Source organism: Orycteropus afer, unplaced genomic scaffold (assembly GCF_000298275.1).
Source record: "Orycteropus afer afer isolate SDZICR_OR568_19922 unplaced genomic scaffold, OryAfe1.0 scaffold00008, whole genome shotgun sequence".
Taxonomy (NCBI): Eukaryota; Metazoa; Chordata; class Mammalia; order Tubulidentata; family Orycteropodidae; genus Orycteropus; species Orycteropus afer.
This window is the reverse complement of record NW_006921595.1, coordinates 2,711,407-2,731,781: the sequence shown is the minus strand read 5'-3', so window position 1 is coordinate 2,731,781 and position 20,375 is coordinate 2,711,407. Positions and strand designations below refer to the sequence as shown.

Genomic DNA, 20,375 nt, shown 5'->3' with positions numbered 1-20,375 from the left:
GCTCATGGACACGGAGAGGTCTTCTGTACTTTCCCTCCAGATTGTAGAAGCCCAGCCTTGCTTGGTGCAGCCCCTGGGCGTATGGGGTGGGCTGCTGCACACTTCCTCCATGGGCTAAATTAAACTGCCCTTGGTTGATATTAGCTGGAGGGAATGATGACCGACAGCAGCTGCAGGTTCTTTAGCCGTAAAGACTCTAAACCTCCCACAGATGAGAAAAGGAGAATTGGCCCCAGGCCAGTGCCAAGGTTTACAGAACTGAGGGGTCCACAAACGCCTTGACAGGTTGTACCAAACTCCAAGGAAGAAGGGACATGGATGCCTCCCTGTCCTCAGATGTGAAACAAAGCCCAGCCCAGCATCCTTGCCCACACCAGCCTCAGGAGCTGAGTTGACCTGAGAGGAGGCCACTTCCATGAAGGCATGGTTTATTTCATACATGTGATGTCTCTGAAAGGGGGATGGAAGTCCAGTCTGAGGTGGGTGGCATTTGTTCCAATCACCAAAGACACACTTTGGTTTCTGCAATTCCAACTCCACTTCCCCTTCCCTCATCCTTCCGTTCTACATTTTGTCCTTCACTGAATCTCTTACTGCCCTGAGTTCTATCTTGGTCATGTCTTTCTCCTCACCTTCTTTTCCCCAAACCCCTGAAAAGAAGTCTCCTGAGGGAGGAATCTAGCCCCGAAGCCAGCATGCTTCCAGGAGTCCTCAGGTGCAGGACGATGGCTGGGAGGGTGTGGGGGACAGCAGGATGGCTCAGTCAGGGGTGAGGGACAGGGAGTCCCTGGGTTGAAGCCAGTCAATTAAATCCTTTACTCAAACTGGTGTGCCTTCTCAACTGCAGAAGGTGCCCCTGAGCAGGGAGGCAGAAGGCAGGGAGCAGGGCCAACTGTCACCGAATGCCATGAGAGAGCAGAAAGCCCTGTACTGGCACTAACTAGCGGTGTAACATGGGCAGCCCTTTCCCCTCTACAGGCCTCAGTTTCCCCTCTTGTGAATGGGGCTACAGTGATGATCCAGGAGACAAACGCCTGTAGACCCCTGACCTGCTCCTCTGAGGGCACGCCTGTGACTTGCCCTCTCCACTCCGTCTCACACGGAGGCTTCTGGCCCAGCCGGCGCTGACTGCTCCAGCTTGTTCTGCTGCCGCACCATCTCTCTTCTGCCAGGCTGAGCATGGTCTTTTCCCCTGCCTTATCCCTGATCCCATCACCAGGGCCTACACAGCAAAGAGAACCCAGAGACAGGCAGGGAGGGTGAAGAAACTGCCCAGATGGTGGAGGAATGACAGGGCATGGGCACACAAGGGGTCACACTGCGGCTGTCTGCTTGATGCTGTGGAAGCTGATCCGTGTGGGCGATGTGGGGATGGACATGGCCCGGGCCACAGGGACTCGCAGGGAGTGATGGTCCTGCCAGCGGTGCCACTTCTTCCTCACGGCTGAGCACACCTGTGGGGGAAGCAGAGGCTCAGATGTGCCCTCAGGGCCAGTTCTAGAGGTAGGAATGGTCTCCCCCCTGCTCCCTGCCATCAGGGACCCTCACTACTGCACCCTCACATGAAGGGACCAGTTGGTTCCAAAACTGTGGTATTCCCCTTGAAACTCGAGTTCCTTCTCTAGGGCTCTTCTTCCCTGTCCCTCTCCTGGAGAAGCCTGACTGGTACATTTTCTTTGTGTCTCACTGTCCAGTTATCTAGTAGTTTCCTTTGGACACCTTGCTTTCCCTCCCTCACTCACTCTGTCACTTTGCAGCTACCACACAGATACTCAAGAACCCAGCTTTGTGACTCAGTCTCCTGCTCCTCTCGCAGCCTTTGGCAATATACATTCCAGCTCCCACCTCTCAGCTTGAATCCTTCTCCCTTCTAAAATACCTTCCTCTCCCACCTCTGCAGCCTCACCTCCTCCATGAAGCCTTCCCTGATAGACCCCTTCATACTTCCCATAGCATTTACTGCCCAAAAGGGAAAGTTAACACTCATTTCAAAGCCTGAGCATTATTTGGTACCATTTTGTTTTCATCTGTATTGCAACTGAAGAATTTTTCTGTAAAATGGATTGTGTCCCCACACCCCATCCTAACACATGGTGTGAACAGAGTAAATGGTCCACACGCACTGATTTTCCACCTGCTTTAATGGCTCCCGTGCTCATACTCTGTGGCCTGTGGACCTTTCTCTGCTGCTGGACTTTTGCTCTGAGTTGGCTTCAATGGGCAGAGCCAGAACTGCACAGACACTTTCCCTCTCTCTGTGGACATACAAGTGGAATGGCCCCAGGAGGACATTTGCATTCCTCTCAACCCTGAGGGCTGTGTATGATTGCAGGGAGGGACTCTGCTGCTTGTCCCAGAACCCAGGACCTGTCCTTACCTACCACTGGCACGACGTGCCTCTCTCAGCTGCACCAAGATTCTGGATCTTGTCAGCCGAGTGGGCTTTATCCAGTGCCTCACGCCCCAGAGGCTGGCCAGGGATCTGTGTACTTTTCTGAGGTGGGGAGGAGAACGTGTGGTTCTTCTTCTGCTCCCCAAGTCCACACAGGCTCGGCTGCATGGCTCACACCTGGTCCTCTCCCGGAAGCTTTCTCTTCCCACTTCCTTATTTTGGCCCCTGTTCACCCAGCTCTCCCAGTATTTCCAGCCTGCATAGCTGACCTTCTATACTAGCTGAGTCCCTGAGAAGGAACCCTGCTCCCCCAAGTCTAGGATATTTTCTCTGGCCTTCCCCTCCCTCCGGGAGGGCAGGACTGGGCATATCTAGGGACCACAGCACCGCTGAACAGCATGGTGGGGATTGTAGCTGCCCTGGAGTGGGATCTGGGGTCTTTGAGAACCTGGTCTTCCTGGGGCCCTGGCTTCATACCTCTCCATTGAAGAAGCAATAGAAGACAGACACAAAGAAACCCTAGAAAGGAAAGGGAAGTTGTCAGTGACTTGCTTGCGAGGGACCATCCTGTCTAGAGGGATGGGAAACAAGATGGCCAGAGGAAACACTGAGTGACCAGGATTCCAGGGGTCTGCACTCACACGGCCCCAACCCAAGATACAGGTACACCATGGTGACATTGCTGGTTCTGGTAGCATAGTGCCTAAGGCACTTGACTGCTAACCAGAAGGCTGGCGGTTCAAACCCACCAGCCACTCCTCGGAAGGAAGGTTGGGCAATCCTACTTCCGTAGTGATACTGCCTCGGAAACCCAAGGAGGGGTTGCTATGAGTTGGCGCCGACTAGACGGCATATAACAACAACAACAACAACATGGTGACATTGCAGTTAAGAGGGTCTCAGTCCTCAATATTGTGTGGCCTCTCCAGGACTGCCATAAATCCTCAGAAGAGGAGCTGGACAGTAGTAGGTACAAGCTAGTGTGACCTAGACCCATCAGGGATGAGCTTGCCTAGGGAAATGCACAGCTGGGCCCTGGGGTGGGGGCAGCAGGGTCAGAGCTCAGTTCAGGGTGGCTCAGGCACCATCTGGGGCTGGCTGCAGGCTCAGGCTGGGCGTGCCCATTTATATTTAAGTATGTATGTGACTGAACCCCATGTGCACCAGCCCCATGGGACCATCTTTATGAGGGCAGGAGAGCTAACTTCAACCTCTACCCCACACCCCCACTAATCATGCACCCACCTGGAAGGACTGCAAGAAGGAGTTGAAATAGATGAACACGATCTGTGACAGGTCGTCCTCCCCAGGATTGACAAAGAAGAGCATGTAGGTGATGCCCAGAAGGGGCAGGAGAACCAGGGTGGCCTTCACCGCCTTCCTGGGGGTGGCAGGTGATGGTTCAGGTCTGAGCTCACACTGCAGATGAGGCTCATTCAGGTGGGAAGTTGGGAGATGCTTTGGCAGGGCCTTCTGGGAGAGTGAGCGAGCTCCCACCTGGAGGCAGGGGAACAGCCCAAATGGCCTCATTTCCTCCCTGCCCCAGGTCAAGGCACCTCCTCACTCACCTGTACTGGATCGTCTCAGATGTGGTGGATGCTCGTAATTTTGTCATTAAGATTCTGACAATGTTGAACAGAAATACAAAATTGATCTGGAGGTGGGGAGGCAGAGAGAGAAAAAGGATCATCAGCTGACGTGGGGCTGAGCTGATAGGCAGCCCCCTCTCCCTGGAACCCACTGAAAACTCACGTCCCATGCACACCCCTCCCACGTGTCACCCAGCACTGGCCTGGAGGCCTAAGGCTTTGGCTCCTCCCTCACCAGGACAGGTAGACATCAATTTGCTCAATTCTCTGTTACCTGAGGGCTCCAGACCTGAGGGAGGAGGCAGCCTCTAAAGATAGTGAACAATAACACAAAGATCCTCTTCCTCAGCAAGTTCCCAAGCCCCTCACCCACTCAGAGACCATACAGGTGGCAGGCCTTGGGCTCTGCCTGAACCCTTGCCCCTATGCCTCGGAGGTTCCCATTTGTTGACTGAGGGTTGCTCTGGGGCCTCTGGCCCTGAGGGGCAGACTGGGCCATGGGGAATGGTTAATAACTCAGTTGCTGAGCAAGTGATTCATCTCTCACCATCCCTTCCCCTGTACCCAGGAAAACTCGAGCCTACGCAGACGCCCCAGAGGCAATGATGATGAATGGGCTGCTGGGCTGACTCCGAGGCTCCAGGATGAGCCTCATTTATCTTCATTCTGAGCTATCCCTCAGCATCAGAAGGCACCCCACCCACCTCTCTCCCAGAACCTGTCCACGTGCCCGAGTCAGCATCCCAGGGTGTGGGGGTCTCTGTGGGCCTGCAAGCCTGTCTATGCGCTGTGATTTCATGCACACATGAGTTGAGTCTATGGAACTCTTCTGTGTGCTATGTGAGTGTGCTTGGTCCCCATGAATGTGCTTGTGTGTGCATGCATCAGTGGAGGTGTGTATGCTTGTACTTCTCTCTTTCTCCAAGTGTGAGCAGGAAGGAATAGAAGGGTGTGCAGGCCTCACTCACTAAACAAATGTCCATGGGTCAGTGGAGGATACACATTAGCCCAGGGTGTCTGCTGGATCATTCATGTGCACACGTGCATACGGAAACACACACACACACAAACACACACACACCCTTTCCGAGTGTCAGTTTAGAGAATCCATCACTTCTTATGCTTGGGCTGAGCCTTCCCAAGTCCTCAGTTACAATGTGGGAGTCAGGGGACACAGACAGGCACTGTGGGACAGTCATCCCCATGGCCTCTGGATGACCACCTGAGTTGAGCATGGCTCTGGGGACAGGGGAAGGCCCAACCTCCTTCTCAGTCACAGCCTGCCACTCTCAAGCCACACGGTGTGTGGTCTGGTGAGTCAGAGAAAGAGATGGGGGTGGGAAGCTTCAGAGGGCCACCCCTGGCCTATTGCCCCTTTCTCTGAAGGCTCATTAATTTCTCACTCCTGGGTTTCTTGTATGCTCTCTTGGATCACAGGGTCAATCCTAATCTTTTCATACAAATGATACCGAGTACTAAACCTTTTATGATTCTCTCTGACTTCTCTGGGAGTAGAGAATGTTGGAATCAAAATATATTCTCATTTCTGCTACATTTCCCTGCATGAAATCTTATTCACCCATCATTTATCCATCCAGTGACTAGTTCATTCAATTATCTACCCACTTTCATCCGTCCATCCACCCCTTGATTTATCTACCCACCCTCCCACCCACTCATTCGTTTATTTAACATTTAACATCCACCTATCCACCCACCCATCTACCCAGTCAACAAGCAGTTACAAAGCACCTCCTGGATACAAGGCCCTGTTCTGTGTGCGGAGGCAAAAGATAGGGACAGATTTACAGAGGACACGGACAGGGTCTAAAGTAGAGGATCTGGAAGACAAGGCCTTACTCCCTGTCCTTACATATTCAATGATGCTGTCTCCATTCGTCTCAGCCAGGGTCTGTGCAGCCTGAGCCGGGGCCCTGACATTCTGTCCTTTTGAGCTTGGTCCCCAGCACCCCACTTTACAACAACTGTACCAGTCTCACCTCAGGCACCTCCCTCCCTGCTCTAGGGAGCACTGACTACCCAGCCCAGCCTGAGATCTCCAGCTCTACTTTCTTGGATTTTGCCCTTTCAGACCCACCTCCTACCCCACCCTCCATGAAAAACAGCTTTGGCTATTCCACCTAATCTTGTCCAGTCTGGTTTCTGGTTGTATTCATGAATGAATAAATGAAATCATTTACTACGTGCTGGGCTCTGAGTTGGGCTAGAGAAAGAGAAATGGACATGATTAGTCCCTGCTCTCAAAAGGGCTTACAGCTTGGGGTGGGGTGGGCAAAAAACACAATGCAACGCACTGCCGTGGAGTCAGATCCAACTCCCAGCGACCCCTCTTTGGGTTTCTGAGGTGGTATTACTATGGAAGTAGATTACCCAACCTTCCTCCTGAGGAGTGGCTGTTGGGTTTGAACCTCCAACCTTCAGGTTAGTAGTTAAATGCCTTAGGCACTATACCACCAGAGCACCCGAGGTGGGATGGGAGACACTGTATTTTTCCTGAGGGGTCTGAAAGGCCTCGAGAAATGACATTTGAGCTGAGACATGAAGTATGGGGGATGGTGAAGTGTGGGCAGAACATTCTAGGCAGAGAAAAGCCAAGGGAGGAAGCCCTGAGGTGGGGAGGGGACTGGCCTAATGGCTGCCCATGTGGTGGAGGGTGATGATCAAGAGACAGTTCAGAGAGGGAGTTGGACAAACTGGGAGTCACAAGAGTAAAACCACCTTTTAGAACAAGATCTTTGCAGGGTCCTTCTAGCTGGGAATATTCTTAGAGCAGCCTGTAGGTGGTGAGCTATGGTAACCCAGCAGGGAAGTGGGTGTGGGGGTGTAGCACTGAGGCCAGATCCATTGACCTGCTGACCTTTTACTTCCTCAGAGGAACTGGCTTCACCCCTAATGAGGCTTTCCTGCAGGCGTGGGAGCTGAAGCCTGGCAGAGCCCATTGGTTTGATTTTCTGACTCAGGCCTAAGACACTACAATCCCTTCCACCTGCACTAGGACAGGCACATGGAAGGCCCTCCAAATACTAAGAGTGCTAGCTAATGGGAATCGGGTACTCATGTCGTTTCAGGTCTTGTTCCCACTGTTTTGCAACTACTCTTCAAATTACAATCTTTGAAGCAGATACAATTATTATCCTTATTTCAAAGATACACAAACTGAGGTTCAAACAGGCTAAAGAGCCTGTCCATAGCCATAGACTTAGTAGGGGTTGGTGTCAGGACTTGAACCGAGATATCTGGCTTCAGTAACCATTCTCCTAACCCTTACATTGCACTGATATTCTCGCAGGAGTTACTGGAATGTGAACCAAAAGGAAGGAACCAAAGGCAAATAATTTCACACATCCAGGACCCAAGGATCTGAGCTCAGAAGAAAAGCACTGGGGGAATCATCAGACAGGATCCTGAGCCTGTGACTCCACAGCTGATGGCAATTGCTGGAATCTCACACCCATGGGTACCCAGCACAGTGCCCATAGCCCACCTCCAATTGCTGTTGAGTTGATTCCTACTCACGGTGACTCCATGTGTGTCAGAGTAGAGATGTGCTACACAGTGTGTTTGATGGCTGATGTTTTAGAAGCTGGTCACCAGGCCTTTCTTCCTAAGTGCCTCCAGGTGGATTCAAACCTTCAACCTTCTGATTAGTGACCAAGTGCATTAACTGTTTGCACCACCCAGGGATTCCTCGTGCTTACTGTAACCCTGTGAAGCAGGGATTGGCATCCCCATGCTACAGGTAGGAAACTGAGGCTTCAAAAGGGCAAAGAGCTCACTCAAGATCACATCAAAGAGCCCAGGGAGCTCCAATCATCACTCAGTCCATGACACCACACTGCATGTGCCCCCTATAGGGGAAATCAGCAGACTCTTGCTCACTGGTTAATCTCCAGTGTGCATGGCACCTCGTACCTCCCTCCACCCCTGCCAAAGTGTTTGCTAAATCTCAGTGCTCAAGGGATCCCCTCCTTGCTCCTAAATCTTCACTGTCTACACATTTGCAGAAGAGGAGGGAGAGAGGAAGAAAGGATCAGGTGTCTTGGTTCATCTCTCGCCTCTTGGCTTCAGGAACAGCTCTTCTTCCTTTAAACCCAGGTTGAGAGTAGAGATTTGAGCCCTTGGGGATGTCTTCTGCTCTCCTGTTCTGGGTGTTGAGGCAATCTGAGTATTTGAGTGAGTTGCTGCAAAAGGTCCCAAGTTCTTCTTCTCACCCATCCCTGGCTCTCTGCTGTCTCTACTCCACATTAACCAGGCCTAGTAACATGTCCTGTCCATCCCATATGGGTCTGTGAAACCCACTGACCAATGTGTTTCACAGACCCCGGGAGACCAGTCCTCTATGGACAGCTGCAGTTTTCCCTTCCTGTTGGCATTTTCTTGACCAAGTCTCATTCATGGCCCAGGTCCTGAGCCCTGCTGTGTGCAGGGCCCTGATGACACACATGACCCCTGGACTTACGGTTCTCCAACTAGAATGTGCACTTCAAATGCACTTGGGTGCTTGTTACAAATATAGATCCCAGGCTCATCCAGATTCCTAGTGGGAAAAACAGGGTCCCAGCATCTGCATTTGGGAAAAGAGCAGCTTGAATGTTTCCAGGAGGATCTCTGAGCTAGGAGAGGCTATTCATGGACTGAAGAGTAGAGGTTTTAGCCAGACAGACCTGATATGCTACACACTGTTGATGCCCTGTCCGCACTCCCTGGGCCCACCTGCATTCACCAGTAGCTGTAGAGGACAACTTGAAGATTTTCTCTGGTACTAGGGGAGCTTGCTCAGCCCCCAAACAAGGTTGTTTGGAAATGTGGGCAGGGGGAGTTACTATCCTGGGGACCTTCACCACTGGTGAGGATGGAGGGGGTGGGTTAATAACAACAAACCTACTCACTGCCCCACTCTGCACTGACTCTATTCCCCACCCTCATGGTGTCTGCTGGATCACCTCCCAAATGAGCACCCCACACCAGGCTTTGTCTCAGGGTTCTAATTCTGACTGTTCCAATTTGCATTTGCATGCCCTAAAGCAAGCTGCATAACCCCTTAGCTTCGGCATCCTCTTCTGTACAATGGGGATGACCACAGAGCCTGCCTGTCACCAAGAAAGATGAGCATAGGCTGAAATACTCACGCAGAGCACCAAGTCCAGTACTGGATCAGAGAGGGGACCAACAAATGCCACCTTCCTTTCCCATGACAATAACAGTGATTACAACTGAGAGATGTCCAGCTTCCTGAAAACTCAACCACCAACTCACTCCCCAGAACCCAGAAATAAGAGTGTCTCTTAGCAGCAGAAATGTAGCTGTGAATCGTTGGAGAAGACAAAAATGGCAGGACCCTAAGCACATATCCAAGAGAGGACAGCAGGCAAGTGGGGATGATGAGGCAGGAGAGCTGCTCCTGAGTCTCACCTTGGCTTGCACTTGGTTGGTGACCTTGGACAAACAATTTCATATCTCAATTTCTTCATCTGTAAAATGGGGAACATAATCCCTACTTCTCTTGGGCATTGAGGATGTGAAGACTGGAAGTAAAGTAGACTGAGCTTCTGGAAGAGTTTAGTCTGGGGCCTGATCTGTCAGTGCAAATAGCTGAGTATAGGTGGGGCCAAAAGGGAAGGACAAGCAAAGGGCTTGTGATGAAAAAAGAGTGGGGAGGCCAGAGAAGAGGGCATGGAAAGGGGAGGTGAGGGAATTGGGTCTTGAAACTGAGTCCTTCCACACCTCATCCCCCTTTCTTGTTCTTCTTCTTCACCACCTATGTCCAACATCCATACACCTGGGGCTCAGGTGCCACTGGTTCCCAATCCAGGCCAGCCTTCCTTGGCTGTATCCTAGGCATATCAAAATCCCTGTCCCTCCAGGTTGGGCTCTCAGCAACAGCATGGAAGGGAAGACATCTCAAGGAGTTTCCATTCACACTGAGGGGTGAGTGACTCACTGCAGCTGGGAGCCCAGCGACCATCCCTGTGTCCACTAATTGCTGGCAAGGCTTGGATTCTGTCTCTAAATGAACAAAGTCCTGATGGCGGAATTTTTACCCCAAAACACCTTCTTGCTTCTCTCCAGTTCACATGTATCAAGGACACCCCGATGATGGGAAAATCACAAAAAGAGGAAAGTAAGGATATGAAAGAGATGAACTGTAATTGTCTCCAAGGTAAACAAAAGAACACCCCTTGTTAGGCACCTGATGTGTACAGGAAGAGGACAGCTTACTCTTGAGTCCTGCACAAGGAGACAATACCCCTTTAAGGAAGCCTATATATACAGAAGCCTAAAATTACTGAGCCTGAAATAATTCTTACGCAAATGCCAATTTCTTAGGGGGCTGTTTTGTACTTTTTTTTTTCCAAGTGTATAATATATAATGGGTTCGTTTTTCAGCAGAATGCAGCCTCTACTTAAACTGTACCTAATTAAAGCTCTGTTATAGATTAAAGACGTGGAGCAATTATACCTTGGATGCGAATACATTTGGCAAAGGGTGGGTAGTTGGACAGGGAACAATTGCCTCATTATGCTTCATTCTGGTATCTGCTGCTCTAGGCTGGGGGCGGTGGGCTGGGCCCTGAGAAGGGTCACTAGGGGCCGAGGATGTTGGGCCAGGCTAAAAGAATGCCACACACCCTTCTCTTGTCACCAGCTGTCCCCTTGCCTGGCATTCTCAGCATTATACCTAGCAAGAGGATGTTTGATCTCGGAGGACACTAGTTAGACCCCCTCTAGGCCTAGAGGAAAGACCTGAGGTCCACCAGGAGGAGGAGACTACACCTGGGCATAGAGAATGGGGAAGGGAGTGTCAGAAGCAGAGCAGGAAGTGGGGTGATGTGTATGGTATATGGGAGCAGCGTACCCAAGTGTATGCTAAGGGCCACTCCATAAAGTCCAGTGGCATGTACAGTGTATGAGGGTAGTGTAGTGAGTATGTGCCGAGGGCTGTGCCAGGAAGCAGAGTGGAGTGTACAGCATACCTGAGTGTGTGCTGAGGGCTGCCCCAAACTACATTGTCCTGCGAAGTGTCTGCCTGGGTAGTCTCTCTGCTGTTCTCCCAACCCTGCCCCAGCCCCGCTCCAGCAACCCCATGTGGACCTACCAGGAGCACAAGGATGATGGGGCCTTGGTAGATGTAGTCCACCAGGTCACCGGGCTCCTTGCCAAACCAGCATCTGCAAAGACAGGGTGGCTGTGGGTGGCCCTGCTGAGTGGAGCCTGGGTCTAGGGACTTCTGATTTGACCCTTCCTGAGACCCAATCTCCAGGTCTGCCCCTTTCCTAACTGCCTTCAGGGACAGCCTCAGCCCCGTGGAACAAACACCCTGGCTCCCACTCAGCTGTCTTTTGCCCTACCTGGTAGGCCTGGTTCTCCCTGCCAGCCTGGAGCTCCCTGAGGATAGCCTCTGGGTCACTTCCTTCTATTCAGCCTCTATGCCATGCAGGACTGCTGGGTGTGGGGCTGGGAATGCAGGAGGCATGTGAGCGAGTGCCCAGTATCACCTGTTCCTGCACTGCTTGGAACCCACAGCTCCATGTGCCAGCACTCACACAGCACAAAGCCAGCAGATGTGGAGGAGGGAGCCTTCCCGCCTAGAACCCAGCCTTTCTCCCCGAGATAAGCCTCTTTCACCAACAAAGGGAGCCTGCTGCCTGGCTTGCCTCACTGGCTGCCAAAGGCTTGGTTTATTCCCCAGGGATGCTGGTGGGTGGGAGAGCTTCAGGTTCAGAGGGAAGGGCTGGGCCAAGAGCCAGGTGGCTTCTGCCAGCAACTCCCTAATGAACCTCAGGTAAGGTCCCATCAACTTCTAGAAACTCTGTCCTTGGCAACCTCAGAGGTTATCTGGTGCACACAGCCTCAGACAGAAATCTCTTCTGCTGTCTCCCAGCACGAGGGTTTCTGTTGTCTGCTTGAACATTCATTCCCTTTCACAGAACACTAACTACCTCCCAAAGCAGCTTCTTATTCTTGGGCAGCTATTAACTTTATGCACTCTTCCTAATACTGAGGGGAAGACTTGGAACGCCTTCTTCATTTCTTCTTTCCACTTTTACTTTCTCCAGCTCTGAGACCCCTTGGGGATTTGTACACAGAGACTGAGTTTCCCACTCCCCTCTTTTCCCAGCTGGCAGCATCAAGACTTCTAAAGCCCCCCTTGGGTGATCCTTGGCCTGAGTTGCCAACATTTGGGTTGCAGTTCCATGTGTCAAAGTCCATGGTGGAGAGAGGGCCCCAAGAGAGGACACCACACACCAGGGAAAGATGGGGAGGTCAGGAAAAACACTGCCCTGGCATGGAACTTGATAAATGCTCATGGATACAGACTTGGACCTGGACTGAGCTAAAGCCACAACTCCTTGGTCTTCATGTACCCCAGCTCAGATCTGCCACATTCCTGAGGAGAAGGCCTTACCAAAGGCCAAGGGTTATGCACTCAGAGCTCTGAAGGAACCACAATTCCTAATTCAACAAGCAGTTGAATTGAGACCTACCATGTAGGCATTCCTGGCCACTGCAGATTTGAATCTCTCCCTTGTTCTCAGTTCTTAGCCCTCTTTTCCCTCTGAGATCAAGTGTTGCCTTCCAGAGCCTAGGCAGGTGCTTTTGGGTGGGCTACAGTTCCCACCTCATGGCTTGGCTTGAGCCCATGGGTGACCCTCCCCATATTGGCCTGCCCAACTTACTGTTCATTCTCATAGTAGAGTTTTCCAATGGCCCAGACAATGATGATGGGGCAGGGGATGCCTGAAAGAAGGACAGACATAAGCTGGAGTGGACAGACAGATGGACAGAGGACTCTCTTGTAAAACAAAAGGTGGGAAAATGTTTGAGATCTTTCCCAGGAAGGTCATCCTTGACCCTAGAGGATGCTTACAGCCCCATGGCATGCCCTACTGCTAGACCTCTACTCCCCTTCCCCCTACTCCAGGCCATCCTTACTGCTCCAGTGAGTCAGAGCTGAGAGAGAGAGAGATCAATATCAAGAAGAGGAGCTGGAAACTCTTTTGAAGCCACAGACAAAGGTCTTGGGATTGGTCTTTTGGGGCAGGAGAAGGAAGGCAATTTATGGAATATTTATTTAATGAGATTATCTGTGGTTGCTTTGAGTTTGCGTTTTCCTTACTCAGCAGGGAGGGAAGTGGTTGAGTCCTGGAGTGGTCCTGGGGGGTTTGTGGGCTGGGCTATGGTCTGTTCCTGGAACCCAAGATGCAGGAGATGACTGTGCATTAGTAACCCTTCCCTACCAGCCCCCTAGGGACCCTCACACCATCCGATGAAGAGGAAAAGCCACTTGCGCAGGTGCTCGGTGGAGTAGGTCATGACAATGGCTGTGTGCAGGTAGCAGCCCTCAACGAACATCCAGAAGAAGTTGGTCACCACGAAGTAGTTGAAGATGGTGGTGATGCAGCGACACCAGACCTGTGGCCAGGCAGGGTAGTCAGTGGGCTCTGTGGGGATAGGGCAGGACCACTCCCATCTAGGTAGGGGGCAAGGCACAACAACAACCCAATGCACTGCCTCTGAGTCGGATCCAACTCATAGCGACCCCTCCTTGGGTTTCCAAGGCAGTATCACTATAGAAGTAGATTGCCCAACCTTCCTTCCAAGGAATGGCTGGTGGGTTTGAACTGCCAGCCTTCTGGTTAGCAGTCAAATGCCTTAGGCACTATGCTATCAGAGCTCCCAGGGCAAGACAAAGGGCTTCCCCAACATGAGGCACAGACATGGATGGAAAGGATGGTCATTTCAGCCATTCATGGACCCGACATTAAATCCCATTGGATCTCATCCTAAGGAGGGTCTTCCTTGCCTATTCTCCTTCAGCTTTGCTGACTCAATCAAGGAGTCAGTTTCCACTAGCATGGTATGTCTTTAACTTCTCTTCCACGCTGTCTAATTCTCCCTTTTCATAAACAAGAAGAATGTCTCTGGCTGTGAGCTATCTGTAGGCAAAGGCTAGAACTGGATCACATTGCTGTGTTTCACTGAAATCTTTCTGAGGTTAGGTATTCTCATGCAAAGCATGTGACACTGGTCTCCACTTAGGGATGGATAAGAAATTGCATCTAGAAAAAAAGTGAGTCAATTATAAGGAAATGGCTAAGTAAATAGTAATCCAGGACACGCAAAGGTGGGGCTATAGGCATGGGGGTGGCTCTCCAAGGATGCAGGGGTGGGAAATTCTGGAGGTAGTGGATCACCACTGGCTCTGGAGGAAACTCACTGACTCCAGGGCTTCTGGCCAGACACTTTCCCTCTCTGAGCCTCACCTGTACCATGGGAAACAGTAATGCTGCCTAACAGGGCAAATAATGAGGCAAAGGAGGGCAAAGGCAGGCACCAATAAAAGTGAGTTGTTGCTATGGTTGTGGTTATTCTTTGCCTCCCTAGCAGAGGAGAATCTGTCCCTGTCCCTGGGAGTGGGGTCCACAGCCTGTGTTATAGAAAGAAGTCACAGTGAGGGGAGAAACACTTGCCCAGAGTCACACAGTGAGCCAGGGTCCAGCTCTTAGAACTTCAGGTCAGGGCACTTCCCAACAGACCCCATCTGATCACCTTTCTCATAGGTTCGTCCCACAGCTCTGCAGGTGCTGTGGGGTCCAGGGTGTGGGGAGTGCTAGAGTCAGCTCAGTGCCATAGGAGCCTTGTGATGGGTATTCACTGGCCCTGCGGACAGCATCCCCTTCTCTTTCCACTTTGCCAGCCTCTGCTGGAAAATAGTCCTCCTGTACTACCTCCATGAGCTTCCCCCATGGTCTCAGCCCAGCTGTCTATCTGTTCTGAGAAAGTCCTGATGAGGTTGAAAGTCAAAAACACCCTCCGCCTAATCTTGCTTTTTCTCTGAGTTAAGTGGTACCCTAGCAGAATAGCCAATATTGGAGCACACCAAAATTGGATGGTACTTGGTTGGGTATTGGGGCAGGACTCAGCACAGGGCCAAGGTTGGTCAGGGATGGGTGCCTGCTCAGTCTAAGGTCACCCAAGGAACATGTACTGAGAAGTCTTTAAAGGTGTGTCAAAGACCTCTGCCTGGCCCTAGTTTATCTACAGCTGTGCAATGACTTGGACACAGAGCAGCAGCAGTTGACACAGATCCAAGGTAGAAAGGTCACAGGTGCTCAGGATCCTGCCATGCATGGGGAGGCATCATTACAGGTATGTGACCATGATAAGTACCCCTAGCTTCAGTTTCCATGTAGGTATAATGGGGAAAATCATCCCTGTGGGTATCTTATTGTGACTGAGGGACATAAAGCTCAGTGGAGATTAGCTCCAGCCTACTTTATTCTAAAATGGAAGATTCTTTGGAGGGACCTGACCTAACAAGATGAGGAGCGGGACAAAGATAAACCACTATCTGGCATCAGGTTTGGGCTACTCCTGAGATCCTGGCCTGGTAGCCTCTGGCTCTGGTGGGAAAATAACTGGGGTGGAAATGACCTCAGGTCCAGTTCTCCTCCTCAGGATTGGGCAGAGAGGTGGGTGCCCCTCTGACCTTGGAGCCCCGCAAGCCCAGCCCCAGCTCTCCGCTCAGCAACCTCATTGCTCTCATGCACTTCGTGGTCGATGAGCTGCAGCAGGAACCACATGACAGTTCGCAGGATGAATGTGGTGATGAGGTTCCAGTGAATCACATTCCGCAGACAGTGGATACTCCTGTGGGAAGCCCAAGTCAGGGGCTAGACAGGGTCAGGGGCAATCAAGGATCAGGGTTGAGCTTGGACTGAGTTTCCCCTGAGGCCAAGAAAGTGACTTAGCCTGGGGTGAGGGGAGGGCTGTAGTAGGAGCCAACTACCCGCCCATGGCCATGGTTGGGGCTCTGAGTACCCAGCTCCCCTTCTGTATCCACATGCCTCTAGCAGTCAGTGCCCTGGCTCTGTGCACAGCTCCTTTGTCCACTGGTTCCAGGGCCCCACAGTGGAAGTGTGAATGTCTAGGAGAGGCAAAGGGGTTGCTGTGGGAGGAGGGGCTACTCACCGCAGGGCTAGGAAGAGCAGGAAGGCAGCAACAAGGGCAGCTAGGGAAATACAGTGGCCCAGGTAGTTGACAACCAGGGCGATGCGGTACTGCAGGTCATACTTCCTCTGCTGGACAGACAGACACATGGGCTGGTGGAGGCATGGGGCATGTGTAGGGTGGAGCTGCATTCTAACCAATGACTACCACTCTATGTCCTGACCTTGTGGACAGAAGTGACATGAAGTGTCATCATCTTGCCTGGTTCCCAGAGCTTGCTCCTGCTGGCCTTAGGCAGCTCATTTCATAAAGGGCTCTGGTCAGACCCCATAATGTGGAATTTGAGAGACACATTTGGACACGGTCTATTCTGAGATATGCCGGAGCGGTGTGTGTGTAGATTTTATTGTCTTTTAAATTCTGGACTGGGAGATACCACACCTGGGTTTAGTTTCAGTGTGGACCTCAGCTATCTTAGTGACTGAAGATGACTTGATCTCTAGGCCTCAGTTTTGACATCTATACAATGGGGCCAACCATCTCAGACCTGCCTGCCCTCTTGCCTCAGAATCAGTGGTTTGAGGGCACATTGGGCTTGGTGTGGAGGTGGCGTGTGCATTGTCTGTAGATACTTTTACTTCCAGTTGCCATGGAATCAATTCTGACTCATGGCAACCCCATTGGTGTCAGAGTAGAACTGTGCTCCATAGGGCTTCTGATGGCTGATTTTTTGGAAGCAGGTTGCCAGGTGCCTCTGGGTAGACTTGAACCTGCAACCTTTCAATTAGCAGCCAAGCGTGTTAACTGCACCATCCAGGGACTCCAATATATAGATATAGATATAGATGATATAGATATAGATATAGAATATGCAAACATAGATAGATAGATAGATATAAAGCCAGTCTGTTTGTTATTATAACCATGTGCTGACAATTCTAAATAGTAAGTGACAAAATACTCCTTCCTGCCAGGGAGGACTATCTTCCCACCCTACTCCACTGCCCACTTTCATTTGACACTGCTCAGAGTGCTGAAAAAATTAAGAGGTGGGGACAGATGGATAGAAGGAAGCTCTTTCCCTCCAAACCTTTATGACCTGCCTGCCACTCTTGTGCTCTCACCACAGGCCTCTCTTGGCCTCACACTTTGTAGAATCACCTTCTTGGCATAGACAAATGCTTTCATCTCCGAACCTGGGTTTTATTTAGGGTAAAATTTCAGTTAGACTGAGGCATGGGATGGCACTGGAAAGTATTGTTCTGGACTAGGAATGAGGTGCAGCTTCAAAGGAGGAAAGGCTGGCACCTCCAGTCTGCCAAGAATCCAGTTGCCAAGCAAAAGCCCACGTGAGGTCCAAGTACGGCCCAGCTCCTGTGGGGGCTGTCCTCGGGGGATGCCCTGGACTCTACGTGTAGTCACAGAATCAGAATGCCAGATGGGAACATTAAGGTCCCGAAAAGGAAGATGCCACACAGCCTGCTAGATGTTCGGGAGCACTGGTTAAATAGTCACTCTTCGTTTTATGACAGTTGCCACCTTAGATGTGTCTTCCATCAGCCCGAGCTCTCCTGGAGATGGGACTCCACATCCCCTTTGTCTGTCCCCACCAGTGTCACTGATCCAGGGCAGAGCACAGAGGCAGGGCAGGTGATACAAGGACAGGTTCTGCCACCTTTAGGATCCACAATGCTTAACCTGTCTTGGCGGAAGTGCAGTTGGAATGCTCCTTAGAAGCAAGAATGGCCAGACTTCATCTCATATACTTTAGCCATGTTGTCAGAAAGGATTGCTCCCTGGAGAAGGATCTCATGCTTGGTAAAGATGAGGGTCAGTATAAAAGGGGAAGACCCTCAATGAGATGGATCGCAATGATCGGCAACAATTGTGAGGATGGCACAGGACTGAGCAGGGTTTCATTCTGTTGTATACAGAGTCTCTATGAGTCAGACTTGACTTGATGGCACCTAACTACAACATACTTAACCTGAGTTCCTAACACCTGTATGAAGACCAGGGCCAGGCAGGTAGGGGTCACTCACCTTATCATCCAAAATGGGTTCACACTGTGAGTAGTTGATCCGTGAGGCCCATGTTCCATTCTCTAAGCACTCTCGGTAGGCATTTCCTACAAAAGAAGCCAACAACCAAGGGTCAGGCCACTCTCTATCTCAAGAAACTGGATCCCTAGTGTCCACAGGATAAGGTTCATACCCCTCAGCTTTCCTGGGCCAGGAAATACAAAGAGTATTTGAAAACTTTTACATAAATGACACATGAATGTCATTTATGTGAATACTGAACAAAAAGCTCACCAGACATGGTAGCTTACAAGCATGATAAGACCCATTTGTCAAAGACAATCTTTAACTAGCATATTGCACAATTTTTTTAATTTTGTTACTTTGCTTCCAAATTGAACCCAATTGTGAGTACTGGGTTGTGGATGAAGATTAACTGCTTTTGCATATCAAATAACTTCCATCCTTATCCCAATCATTTTATATGTATGAGACCCATACTTCTTTGACCAATAATAGCACTTTCATTTTAATAATAATAATAATAATAATAATAATAATAATAATAATAATAATAATAATATGTGCCATTTACATAGCATGTGTTTACCATGTGGGCCAGGTCCTCTTCTAAACACTTTATATACGTCTGTCCTTTCAATCCTCACAACACCACTTCTGCTGTAGGAGCTCTGGTAGCATAGTGCCTAAGGCATTTGACTGCTAACCAGAAGACTGGCAGTTCAAACCCACTAGCCACTCCCCAGAAGGAAGGTTGGGCGATCTACTTCTGTAGTGATACAACCTCAGAAACCCAAGGAGGGGTAACTACGAGTTGGATATTAATATTAACTCCATTTTAGAGAGGAGGTATCTGAGGTACAAAGAGATTAAGCTACTTGTTGAAGATACAAAGCCTGCAAGAGGTAGATTGAGATTCAAACCCAAAATATCTGGCTTCTGTTTGTAGTGGTTTGTGTGTTGCTATAATGCTGGAAGATATGGTACTAGTATTTCAAATACCAGGAGGGTCACTCATGGTGGACAGAATTTAGTGGAGATTCTAGACTAAGAAAGACTAGGAAGAAAGGCCTGGTGATCTACTTCTGAAAAATTAGCCAGTGAAAACCTTTTAGATTACAGCAGAATATTGTCTGATACAGTGCAGAAAGATGAGCCCTGTAGGGTGGAAGGCGCTCAAAATACATCGTGGCTGCAACAATAGACTCAAGTATGCTGACGATTGTGAAGATGCTGTAGGACTGGGTACCATTTCATTCTGTCATACATGGAGTCGCCATAAGTCAGAGCTGGTTTGGCGACAACTAACAACAATGAGCTACAGAGCAGTGGTAAAGAGGAATGAGAGAAATTTGGGGAAACATGGCTGTGCTGCTGAGCTTGAGTCATGGCAAGACTACCATGTGCTGCCTCTAAGTGCTTGTGAACTGGCCTCTGTATTAAAATTGGAATGTGATGTGTGAAAACACATTTCACAGAATTGATGTCTGATGTACAAAAATGCAGGGTTTATCAAAGGGAAATGTATGAAAGTCAAACACTGCTCATATTTGCCTTTCTCCAAATCCTAGCTGTCTGTCAAGATCCAGTTCCTAAGCCACCTCCTTCTAACCCACGTAGCCCACCTTCAACCTCCAACCAAGATGAGCCCCTCCCACCTGAGATCCTCCACCTTTATCCCCATTTAGCATGTATCTATCTTACCTTCCCCATTCGATGACAAATTCTTAACAATCCATTATATGGGGGTGATTTGTACCAGGGTTCTGCTCTCTAGCTCATGGGCAGTTGTTTGTAGATTTTTCTTTATGGTTTATGTTAGATATACAATATAAAGCTAATTAAAATAAATAGTTCACTGAGTTCCATAAAATAAACAGCAGAGCACAAAGTCACAGAGCTGGAGGGGGAACAGATTGTTTTTGGAAGCAGTGAGTTTTGAAATAATCCAGTTACTTAGAAAACCCACTTTCATTGAGCTGACAGTGAGCTAAAAGCAAAGGAATTATTAAGAAGCACTTGCTGAAGAACAAAAACAAGGGAAAATTCTATTAGCTTAATTGTTTTTTAATTTGGTGCTCCGGAGTGCACAGATTTTTCAAACTCAAGTTGTTAGTGGCTTGTGCCCTGCCTCTTGGCCTATCAGTGCTGAGACGCTGGCTGGGCTCTGGCTGCCTGTGCAAGTCTTCCAGGAGAATGCCCTGGTCTGACACTGGCTTTGACTGCCTCCTGTCTCCTGACCTTGGCCCCTAACTCCCCATCTTGGCTTTCCCTCTACTTAGGGCTGTTTTATTCTGAACAGCTGCATTTAATTTGATAAATAGGATCAACTTTCCTGACTGACATTCATGCTCCTGAAAGGGAAGTGCTACCTTAACA

The 20,375-nt window shown here is 50.0% G+C and overlaps 1 protein-coding gene across 1 annotated transcript in view; it reads right to left on the bottom strand.

Annotated features, from left to right (window-relative positions):
• Positions 1-1,313: 1,313 nt before the first annotated feature.
• Positions 1,314-20,375, bottom strand: part of CRHR2 (corticotropin releasing hormone receptor 2) — a 36,000-nt gene continuing 16,938 nt past the window's right edge. Inside the window, exons 3-12 of the mRNA XM_007945447.2 lie at positions 17,997-18,082; positions 15,976-16,082; positions 15,537-15,654; positions 13,263-13,416; positions 12,681-12,741; positions 11,099-11,171; positions 3,961-4,046; positions 3,638-3,773; positions 2,870-2,911; positions 1,314-1,454 (exon numbers count right to left, since the gene is read on the bottom strand). Of these exons, the coding sequence (XP_007943638.1) occupies positions 1,314-1,454; positions 2,870-2,911; positions 3,638-3,773; positions 3,961-4,046; positions 11,099-11,171; positions 12,681-12,741; positions 13,263-13,416; positions 15,537-15,654; positions 15,976-16,082; positions 17,997-18,082 (1,004 nt within the window). The remainder of the gene's footprint in view (positions 1,455-2,869; positions 2,912-3,637; positions 3,774-3,960; positions 4,047-11,098; positions 11,172-12,680; positions 12,742-13,262; positions 13,417-15,536; positions 15,655-15,975; positions 16,083-17,996; positions 18,083-20,375) is intronic.